At 36.1% G+C, this 11,630-nt stretch overlaps 1 protein-coding gene across 2 annotated transcripts in view; it reads left to right on the forward strand.

Moving 5' to 3' along the window:
• The first annotated feature begins 1,193 nt into the window (after window positions 1-1,193).
• LOC112524552 (AP3-complex subunit beta-A) overlaps window positions 1,194-11,630 on the forward strand; it is a 16,338-nt gene continuing 5,901 nt past the window's right edge. The window contains exons 1-6 of one of the 2 annotated variants that reach the window (XM_025134415.1): window positions 1,194-1,222; window positions 1,299-1,502; window positions 2,230-2,306; window positions 2,751-3,000; window positions 3,846-4,478; window positions 5,561-5,734. In XM_025134415.1, the coding sequence (XP_024990183.1) occupies window positions 1,338-1,502; window positions 2,230-2,306; window positions 2,751-3,000; window positions 3,846-4,478; window positions 5,561-5,734 (1,299 nt within the window). In that variant the 5' untranslated portion in view covers window positions 1,194-1,222; window positions 1,299-1,337. Of the gene's footprint in view, window positions 1,503-2,229; window positions 2,307-2,750; window positions 3,001-3,845; window positions 4,479-5,560; window positions 5,735-11,630 lie in introns of both variants that reach the window. The other variant, XM_025134414.1, reaches the window with a different exon arrangement.

Below are 11,630 nucleotides of genomic sequence, written 5' to 3' on the forward strand. Positions count from 1 at the left end.
AAATAAATAGTCTATGTAACTCAAGGGAGTTCTCATGAAAAAGAAAATGGTCATCATTGCTTAACTTAAGGGGTGTTTGGGATTGTTTATTTAAAACAATTTATGTTTTTTTTTATAATCCTTATCAACATATTATAAGTTATAATGGTTTAACTTCTTTAAAAAAACTCCTCTTTACCGGTTTGACACCGATATAAGCTTTTTATCCAAACACTCAAAAGTACTTATTATCGGTGTCACACCGAAATAAGTCAATAAGTTGTTTTTATAAGTAATCTCAACATCCCCTTAAATGTCCTATACCATATAGTGCTAAGCCTCGTCACTTGCATAACAAATTTTTTAGGTGATTGCTTTGGGTCATCATTGTTTTATTTGTATCAACAAGAACTAATGGTGCACATATTTTTTTATAAAGAGATCCAATGACATGTTGACATCCATAACTCATCATTTTCTTTTCAGATAACAGACATCTAAAATTTTCGACCTTAGTTTATCAATTATGAACCTCAAGTCATCATTATTAATAAATAGAGGTTGAAGGATTTTGATTAAGATATAGACTAGGGCTTTAGGAAACCAATTTCCGTTTTAATTTTAGGGTTTAAAAACAAATATACCCTTGATTTAAACCCATGGATTGTGTTTCAACGAAAAAAGAAGTTATGGTGAGAAGCGTAAGAAGTGATATCCACCATTGGATCAATCCTAATTGAATGTCAATACTAATGAGGTGTATGAAGATATATTAATCAATTCTTTTTTAAAGCACAATCTATGTGTGTACATGATATTAAAAGTGTTAAAGAGTTCAGATCTCTTATTACGCTTTTCACCGTAACTTTTTTTCTTATGCGATACTTCATCTTGAACCCATTACCAGTACATGTAACAACTTTTAATAAATTTCGTTGATGTTAATGACCCACGAACTTGAACATAAAAAAATGATTATTAGAACTAACAATATAATCATAATAATATTATTTTAGATTATTGAATCATTTATTTCTATTGTTTTTCTTGCTATTGAAATAAATTAAGGGACAAATTTTAAAATTATGTAAAGTGCAGGGACCATTTATATAACTCTAATTATCTTTGCCCCTTTTGTTGTTCGCAAACAAGAACCGTGGTTATCCGCCGGCCTTGATAATTCAAGCACACGACGACTCCGATTCCGGCGAGGCTTCTACTTTGTAATCGCCATCTTCGATCTGTATTCACCCTCCCTTCCCACCTATCTCTCGCTCTCCCTCATACACACACTCACATCACATAAGATGTTCACACAGTTCGGCTCTACCGCTGAGAACTTTAGCAAGGCGTCAACAATGGTGTTTCGGATCGGCACAGACGCTCACCTCTACGACGATCCCGACGATGTCAGTATTTCACCTCTTCTCGACAGCAAATTCGACTCTGAGAAATGCGAAGCTCTCAAACGATTGCTCGCTCTCATTGCCCAAGGCTTAGATGTATCGAATTATTTTCCTCAGGTAACTCAATCATGACATTATTTTTTTGTCGATTCACTAACTGTTTCTCGCTGAAGATTGAGTAATTGATTTTAATTAATAAGAAGCGTCGAACTATTCTTTTTTTCTTCTAAATGTTAACTGCCATAAGAGTGAATGATATCTAGGACTTAGAAATTTGTAGTCTTACCGAAGCAATTACGTTTTGAACTCAGAAGTTGTTATAAATTCGTTTAAACCAATGAACCCGAAGCAGGACAATGATATAATTTCGTGATAATACTTTCACCAAACAGCTAATGCTCATATGTTAACTGCAATGAAAGTGATTCATAGATAGGATTGTGCAAACTCTGCAGGTTTCCTTATTAAAATCAGATAGCTTCTAAACTAAGGAACTGATATGAGTTTGTTATAACTAGTAGAATAAAATGCATAGCAATGTTAAATCACAAGTCAATGGATTTATTTATCATGCACTCAGAGCGTATGGATTTCATACAGAAGGTTTATATGATCATAACACCTCAACACCTCGGCAAAATAAAGGGTATTTACGTAAAAGATACTTAAGTACTACCATGCTTTGATCTTGGTAAAAAATCTATACATGGTCACTAATCATGCAAATCCAATCTCTGTACTTACAATGATAAAGTTTTTGCTCTTGAAATACGATAAATGTATCTGCATTTTTATCCAGAAAAGGTCACTTTTGATGCCATTGTGTTATTTGATTGATGTACAGGTTGTTAAGAATGTTGCATCTCAGTCATTGGAGGTCAAGAAGCTTGTTTACTTATATTTGCTGCATTATGCTGAAAGGCAAGTCAATTATATTCTCTATGAATCAGACCTTTTATTCAGTTCAATTTAAGATGCATGAACTTACATAAGCCCTCCAATATTTGATAGTTGATACACGATCAGTTTTTTTCTTCATAATGCAAAACATGATTAATGAAGATTAAAGAGTTTCTTATATAGGCTTTAGTTGTTTACCATGATGAAGTTTTAAAGCATGGCCTGCAATGCAGTCTTGTTCTTTAGTTTGACCTGTACAACATTGGATAGGAGGAAGTTGAACATAATTTCTTATCCTTTCAACTATATATGAATATATCCAACTAAATATGAATATATTGTTTATTGTGCTAGGCATACTGTTATGCACATTTGATCATATCTGCATACACGATTGATGCATTAACAATTTGGTGTGCAAGGATTCTGATATGCCTCATGTCTGCCTTCTTTCTTCTGTATTAGGCGTCCGAATGAAGCATTGTTGTCAATTAATATTTTCCAGAGAGACCTGGGGGATCCAAACCCATTGGTGAGGGCCTGGGCACTCCGTACTATGGCGGGAATTCGCCTGCATGTTATATCGCCTCTTGTTTTGGTGGCAGTGAGAAAATGTGCTAGAGATCCCTCCGTATATGTGAGAAAATGTGCTGCCAATGCTCTCCCAAAGGTTCATGATTTGCGTCTTGAGGAAAATGCCACGGCAATTATAGAGGTTAGTGTTACGTAGATTGCTATTGTTCATCTAATCTGCTACAACTACCATTATCTGCAACATGCTAAATTATTTTATAATCAGAGACCATTGTTTCTTTTTTATTGTGAACATGAACTGGGTTTCAGTTCTTAGTAAAAGATAGAACTTTAGAGAGGGAAAATACTTCCATCAACATAACTTATAAGTTTCTTTGCTTTTTGTTCATGGGAAAGGGGGGGGGGGGTTGCGCTCATTGTCTTGATAGAATATTAGAAATTTTGATTACCTAGCATATGGATAGGCTTCTATGCAAGTTATATGGAATGTCTGTTAGGCCATGGAAAATCATGGTGCTCTGGTTAAGCCTGTTTTCCTAGAAGAAACTTCACTGAAAAGTATATTGGATCTGGTGCAGTGTTCTATACAGCCAGTAAGTTACCTTGTACTTTCTGCTGTGACATTTCTAGTAGAAGTGAAGCTACTTATCATGCAAGTAAAGACTATTTAAACATGCATCAGCACTAACAGTTTGTCCAGCCCTCGCATGTAGGTGACTTTCTGCTGATTAGGTGTTCACTTACTGCAAGGATAGAGTATTTATATACTAATTAGTTTATTACATTTAACCATATTGGTTATGGAAGTAGCACTTTTCAAACTGTAACTTTCAAGTCCCCACTGTTTGATATTGGGGTTAAAAGGCATGTCTGACGGAATAAATGCAATCTGCATTTATACCTGGATGCATTGAGTGCAAATTAACTGATTTATGATACTAAAAATTTTAGTTTATTGTTTTCAACCAGACCTTGATGTGTTGTATCTGTTCTCTTAATAAGTTTTATATTGTCTGAATAATGCAGATTATTGGAATACTGCTATATGACAATTCCCCTGGAGTGGTTGGAGCTGCTGCTGCAGCATTTGCTTCTGTTTGTCCAAATAATTTGCCTCTAATTGGTAGAAACTATACAAGGCTATGTGAGATTCTTCCTGATGTTGAGGAGTGGGGTCAGATCATTTTGATAGGGATCCTTCTCCGTTATGTCATTGCAAGGCAGGGGCTTGCAAAAGAATCTATTATGTTATCCTTATGTCCTGAGGATGTCAGTCATGATAAAAGTGGTTCAGACTTTGATACCAACTCCTTAGAAATGAACAAAACATACGAAATGAGTAGCGGGATTCAGGAGCATGAGTTGGCAGCTATGGTGTCCAGGAGTTACCTTGAAGGACCAGATAAGTACTTGTCACATTCTACTAATGCAGATGTGATGTCGTCAGAATTGGATTCGTCACGATTTACATCATCAAAAAGTGACGATGACATGAAGATCCTGCTGCAGTGTACTTCACCTTTATTATGGAGTCGGAACAGTGCTGTGGTGCTTGCTGCTGCTGGAGTACACTGGATTATGGCACCAAGGAAGGACATTGCAAAAATTGTCAAGCCTCTATTGTTTCTCCTGAGATCATCTGATGCCTCAAAATATGTGGTACCGCTCTTGCATTTCAACACATGTCTCTAGTGGTACCGCAAATTTCTCTCGTTTACATTCCTTGGGCAGAGACCTATATCCCGTGACATCCATGACATATAACTTTTGCTAGATAGCGATGTAAGCATAATCACTCATCTGTATCTTCAACTGTATATGTATGGCCAAGAAATCTAGAATCTTTTTAACTGCATACTTAGTCCATGGTAAAGTATGCTAGCTTTGGGAAACCTTGTAGTATGAATATCAATATTTAGTAGGAAACCACTTCTGTTAAGAATAAAATGAAGTTGAATTCACATAAAATCCATGCTTAGGGGAGTTTTTTCTTTTGCCTTCAACTAATTAAGTAGGAATTTAGATCACGTTTATGGGAAAGTTTGGCACCTCGATGTCAGATTTTACTGTTAATTTTTTTGTCAGGGCGTAATGTGAACAGGCTGTATTGAATTGATATAGGGTGGGTTTTATGGAAATGCTACTTGTATACTTTGTCCTACATATGTATTTACTACGTTGTGTTGCAAAATAGTTACAAGGCCAATTACACGCTCTAAATAAACTTGTTTAAGATCATGTTAATGGAATTACTATAGGTAAAATAATTTAACTAAGCTGGATCTGGTAGAACGTTGGCTGCTAGAATTAGAATGCTTAAACTAAGCTGGATCTGGTAGAACGTTGGCTGCTAGAATTAGAAGGCAACAAAATTGGAATTGTTAGAAATAGCAGTAATTAGCAAGTGGCGAATTTGAACGTACTATTTCTTATGTTGCCTTAGATAGTTAGACATGTGTGAGGTGAATAGGAGATCAACTAACAGAAATCAATATGGTGTTTAATGTGTTTTACCTTTCTAATCAAATTGTGAGCAGCTGTTTTTGTTGAAATCTGATTGTTGAGGGTGGGGTTTGTGGTTGTGGGGGGGAGGGGGGTTGTCCAAACACACCATTTATATAGATATCAGGAAAATACTGAGATTGTTCACAGCCTAAGATATTTGTATCATATATATATATATACTGGGATCAACGTTTGGTTGCTCAACTATTTTAAGTAGGTTTTAACCACTGATGCAGGTCCTCTGCAACATTCAAGTCTTTGCTAAAGTGATGCCCTCTCTTTTCACCCCACACTATGAAGATTTCTTTATCAACTCTTCAGATGCATATCAAGTTAAAGCTCTGAAACTTGAGATTCTTTCTTCCATTGCTACAGATGCATCAATCTCGGTTATTTTTCAAGAGTTCCAGGTACTTTTCCCTGTTGTATCTATGCTGATTTTCCATCTGCTTTAATAATATCACTTACATTGGAAGTTGTAGATAATTGTAATTAATTCCTAACACATGGCAATTATTGTTAAAACTTTTTACTTCTTTTACCGTTTTTTGTTATTCATATACCCTTTGTTGCTGTATTCCAAAAAGAGATGTTTCCAGCTCATTGTGATCCTGCAGTTTACTTTAATTAACCGAGACCTGCGGGATATAGTAAAATCTCTCTCTTTTCTCTGTAGGCGTAAAAATATGATCAATATCTTTTAGCATACTTCTAATGCCTGAGGGCGAAGCATATTTATGGATTTTTAAGTTGCTATGATTTGAAAATTTTGAATGTGATGAACAGGCATTGCTGATGCTTAGAACGAGAAGTAAAAGGGGCAATTTTAACCCATTCGGTGAAAATGGGTCAATTTGGGTTATATTTTATTGCTAATGGGTTCAATGGGTAAAATTAAAAGATTTGACTGAAAAGGAAACGGGTCAAACGGGTGCAATGGTATAAAGGCTGCCTAAAGTATATTTTAAGTGTCTACAACCTCCTAAATTGATCTATTCAAAACAAAGCTGGATCTTTATTTAGTAATAGTTTTATAACTCTATTTAACATTTAGTTATTTATGAAATTAAAAATGGATAAAAAGGTGTTGGCAGGTCAATACTCAACCCAACCCGTTTTGATTCATTCTAAAATTTACTTGTAATGACCACCATTTCCCGACCCAACCATTTTCCACCTAAAACAAGAAGTTTGAGATTTTGACGAGGGTCACAAGACCAAGTTCAAAAGAGTTATCGCATCAAAATGTTATTTAAGTAGCAACTGATGTAATTAGGATTCTAGCATTTATGATTTGGAGACCAGGGCAATTGAAATATATAGGAGTATGTGGTTGGTGTACTGTATGCCTTTAGTAATAGTGTTTTTGTTCTCCAAGTAGTATTCTTCTAAATAGAATTGTAATCCTTAAGGTCTGAATGGTTTCATCAATTAGATGGTATTATTGAGATTACCTGGCATATTGAATTGTCTTTTCGATTTTATTGTGGGTAGGGGTGCTCAAAATACCGACGAACCGTACCAACTCAATCCGAAAAAACCAATCTAAAACTCAACCTGAGGTAATCCGACACATAGTTGATATAAGATTAGACCAAACTGCATCTATTGGGTTAGAATTGAGTGAGGATCATTTTAACCCAACCCAACCCGATGCCTTTCTGTATGATGGATTTAATATGATTTTTAAGTCTTTGACTAACATATGTACATTAGACTAATCCGTAATTAGCTATATTCAAAATTATATTGCAATTTCAACCGTAAGTTTACGTTTTTATTGACATGAACCTTCAACTTTCTTTTTTGAGTTTGTTAGACTTTTTTGCATGTTACCATTTTGATTTTATTTCGTTTAAACATAAACAGCTAGGTAGATTGTAAATGATGTATCAAAGTTTCAACCCGACCAACCCAACCCAACCCGCACGGTTTGGTTGGGTTGGTTTTTATTTTTGCTTGGGTTGGGTTGGGTTGAGATTTTTCAAACCGCAAACATTGGGTTGGGTTGTTCAAATGCCTTCACCCCGGCCAACCCAACCCATGTGCAACCCTAATTGTGGGAGTGATCCTCAGGAAACAGTAGGCTTCTACGTCTCCTGGTCATCATCTCTTTTGTTGTTCCCCATAATTCTATTGTTTTGTTTTTTTCTTGCATCATCAGGTTTCTTGAAGAATGATGTTTATTATTGATGGACATTGTTGACCATGTTCTAATGTCTTAATAAGTATCCAGGGAACTTAGGGGGAGTTTGGGTCGCAAAATGGAATTTGGTGGACTTGGAATCCATCCAAGGAATTTGACTTGAAGGAATTGGAATGAAATTTGACCACATGTTTGGTTGGATGGAATTGTTGGAATCTTTGGGTTTGGGATATTCATGGAATGATGAAATCTTTAATCTAAGGAATTCAATGGAATTCAGAGGATTCTTATCCTACATTTTCAATATGTGAACCAAACATAGGAACTGGAATTTGGTCAAAGGAATTATCCATTCCAATTCCTCCAAAATTCTTGGGTGAAAGCACATGCTTACTCAAACCTTAAGAAACCTGCAACACCAATTCCACAATTGGGTTTGTTCAAAAACAAGATTTTGCTATGGAGGTGTGGTAAAGAAGGATACCCAGTTGTGAATACTTTCTGAAAGTAGTAAATTTGACAATTTAAAGTTGTGTGAGAGCCGAATTTTGTTGATTAAAGATGTTATAATGGATTTGATGGTACCTGGGAGGTCATTTCAAAGAGATGAATATCTCGAGTGAGGGCCGAAACACAGGTGGTGGTTGTTGGAATGCCATGGTAGCCATGTGATTGTTGTTGATTCGCCCTACTACCACCACCACCACCACGACCGGTGGTGGTTGGCTTGGAACAACATTCACCATACAAAAACTTTAGTGCGTCTCCCATCACTTGTAATTTACAATTTTACCCGCTTCTACTTCAAGATTTTTCTGATGGATTTCTCTAGAGGGGAGAGATAGGTCTACCTCTGGTTGGTTTGTTGGGTATTGGTAAAATAAACTTCACAAGTAATTGAAAAGGAGCGTTTGGGAGGAAAAGAATCATACCCAGGTGGATGTTTGCGACGTGTAGGTCTATGATTTGTTGAAGTAAGTGGGATGTTTATGGCGAGAGTCAAAGTCAGTGATCCACCAAATACCGCAATGTGAAACGTAGGAGGGAAATTTTAGGATACGGCTACCCCACCTTTTGAGATATAGACAGAACAAAATGGCCCTTGACGTTTGAATCTGAATGAAAAAGTATCCAATAACAAAGAGAAAGGTCTGGATCTTAAAATCCACATGGAATACCGACATTAAAGGTTGAATAATGCAGTAAATGTCAACGCACATGCCCACAGTTAATGCTTGATTTTCATCAATGAACGTGATCATCTACTTGCCTATGTGTTATATTATCCAATAGTCTACATGTAAAATGTAGTTTTGTTTTCATTTTGTTTTTTCTTGTCAAAAAACCATTGGTGAAACACTATCCAAATCTTGAGTGAATTCCCCACCCTGTTGGGTCCAGTTTCAACCAAGTGTGGCTTGAGGTGATGTGGCTAAAACACTTGACATTTAAAATTGAAAATTGAGATACGAGGTTGGGTCAGGATGTTGCTGTGATTTGCAGACTGTTGATGGAGGGATGAGATAAGATAAAACAAAAACTTGTTGTCCCACATATGAAAGAAGATTAGAGTGGAACATGACAGGACCGAGTAAGACAAAATGCATTCACAATAGGGAAATAAAAATCAGGGAATAACACAAGATTGATAGATTGCTAAACTGTCAATGCCAAATGGAAACCCTAAAACCTTTAACTATTTCTTCACCTGTCTGCTACCTTACTCTAGCCTGCTGAGCACAGTCCATTAGCGTACTAAAATGCACCAGTAAAGGAAAAAAATTGAAGTCACATGTGAATGAGTATGCCGGTAATTACTAAAAGATGACCAACATAAACCTGTTTGATACCGAGTTAATCGTTCTGATTTGGTTCAACTATTTGTATATTTCTATTTTGTTGTGGCATGTTCATGGACTCACAAAAGTATTTTTCGCAAAAAGTTATTTGTGCGTGATACGAATACGTATTAACAAAGTAGGTTTAACTTTTCACAAATTAGATTCAGGGCCATATTCGAGAGCGAGGTCATATTGCTCTAGCATCACCAGTCCTGAAAATAGCAATAAATTGTAAATTATAGGAACAAAAATCAAAATCTATAAACCATAGGGATGGAAATCGAAATTAGTAACATAGCTCAGGGACGAAAATTGTAATTTATCTTCCTAAAATAGTTGGTGGTACAGATAGAGAGATAGATTCTACCAATCTTTTTCGTGTTGGTGAACATGTGTAGGAGAAGCCAAATTGTACAAATCAGTTGAAAAAAGATAAAGATTTTTGCAGTTGATCTTCGTCTATAGCCCCCATCTTGAATTGATCTGCCATCTTGAAGCGCGAAACAACCTTAGGTTCCCTCCCTGGAGGAAACTTCGCCTGCGGGGAGGATGAGATAGGTTTTGGAAATTCAGGAAACTCGAGGGAAGGATGAGAGAGGATCGGGTTCGCATACTTCGTTTTAGTTTTTTTCGTCTTACAGTTACCCGCATTATGTCGATCTTGTCATTAATTGCGTGCCTTTTTATTTGGATTCTGCCAATAAGATAGGGTTAGGTTGGGATACTAAACTGAAAAATTAAATCAATGAATTAACTTACCTTTGTACACTTGTGATATTGGTCTATTTCCATGGGGTCAGGGTCTTTCATTTGAATATTGTATAAACTCAAATACATTCTTCAAGAACAAAGTTGATGATCAGAAGAGAGTAAACTGGAGTAAAATACAACTTTGAGTTACAAAAACAGTGTTGATGATCCGGAGGAGACGATGCAAAAATGAGTGACTCGGTGAGAAGATAAACCAAAAAAACTCTTTATATACCCCATCACGAGAACTTTTTTAAATTTGACATCATTAGAGCATCTCCAATTCTCTAAATTACATAAAATATCTCTATTTTATTCTTGTACTATGTTACTAATTTCGATTTGAATACAAGAAACAATAAGTTTGTGAATGGGTATATAAAGGGTTCTTTTTTGGTTTATCTTTTCACCGAGTCTCAAGTCTGCATCATCTCCTCCAGATCACTGTTCTTGTAACTTAGAGATGTATTTTACTCTAGTTTCTCTTTCTTCTGATCATCAACAATGTTCTTGATGCATTGGAGTTTACACAATATTCAAACGGAAGATCCCGACCCCATGGAAATAGACCAATATCACAACTGTACAGAGGTAATTTAATTTCTTGATTTAATTTTTCAGTGTAGTATTCTAACCCTAACCCTATCTTGTCGATGAAATCCAAATAAAAGGGCACGTAATGAAAGACAAGATCGATATAATGCGAGTAATTGTAAGACGAAAAGAACTAAAACGAAGCATGCGAACCGGATCATCTCTCTTCCTTCCCTCCAGTTTTCCGAATTTCCAAAACCCATCTCATCCTCCCGGCATTTGTTTAGGCAAAGTTTTCTCCGGGGAGGGAACCTAAGGTTGTTTTGTGCTTCATGGCAATTCAACTCAAGATGGGGGCTATTGACGAAGATCACCTGCAAAGATCTTTAATTTTTTTCAACCAATTGGTATAATCGGCTTCTCCTACACATGTTCACCAACGCGAAAAAGATTGGTAAAATCTCTCTATATACCACCAACTATTTTAGTAAGAGTAGATTACGATTTTCGCCCCTGTGCTATGTTACTAATTTCAATTTTCATCCCTATGGTTTAGGTATTGTGATTTTCTTTCCTATAATTTACAATTTATTGCTATTCTCAGGACTTGGCTATGACCTGCTCGAATCTGGCCCTGAATCTAATTTGTGAAAAATTTACGCACACCTATATTTGTGTAGCGCACAAATAACTTTTTGATACTTTTGCGAGTCTATGAACATGCCACAACAAAATAATTAAATTGTCTTTTTGTTAATTGATTATTACAAAATAAATGTTTTGTGGTGTCAAATCCATGACCAAACATGAGATTGGTATGGAATTCAATTCCAAATTCAATCCTGCAAACGGGAACTTAGGGGGCGTTTGGTTCGCATAATGGAATTTGGTGGAATGGGAATCCCTCAAAGGAATACCAACCACATTCGGTTGGTAAGAATTGGAACGGAATCTCTCAAAAGAATTGGGATCTCCATATTTGATTGGGGGGAAGGTAGGGGTAGCAACTGTGATGACTACAGTAGTGGCTTGGTG

This window comes from Cynara cardunculus, assembly GCF_001531365.2.
Source record: "Cynara cardunculus var. scolymus isolate 2C chromosome LG 13, CcrdV1, whole genome shotgun sequence".
Taxonomy (NCBI): domain Eukaryota; kingdom Viridiplantae; phylum Streptophyta; class Magnoliopsida; order Asterales; family Asteraceae; genus Cynara; species Cynara cardunculus.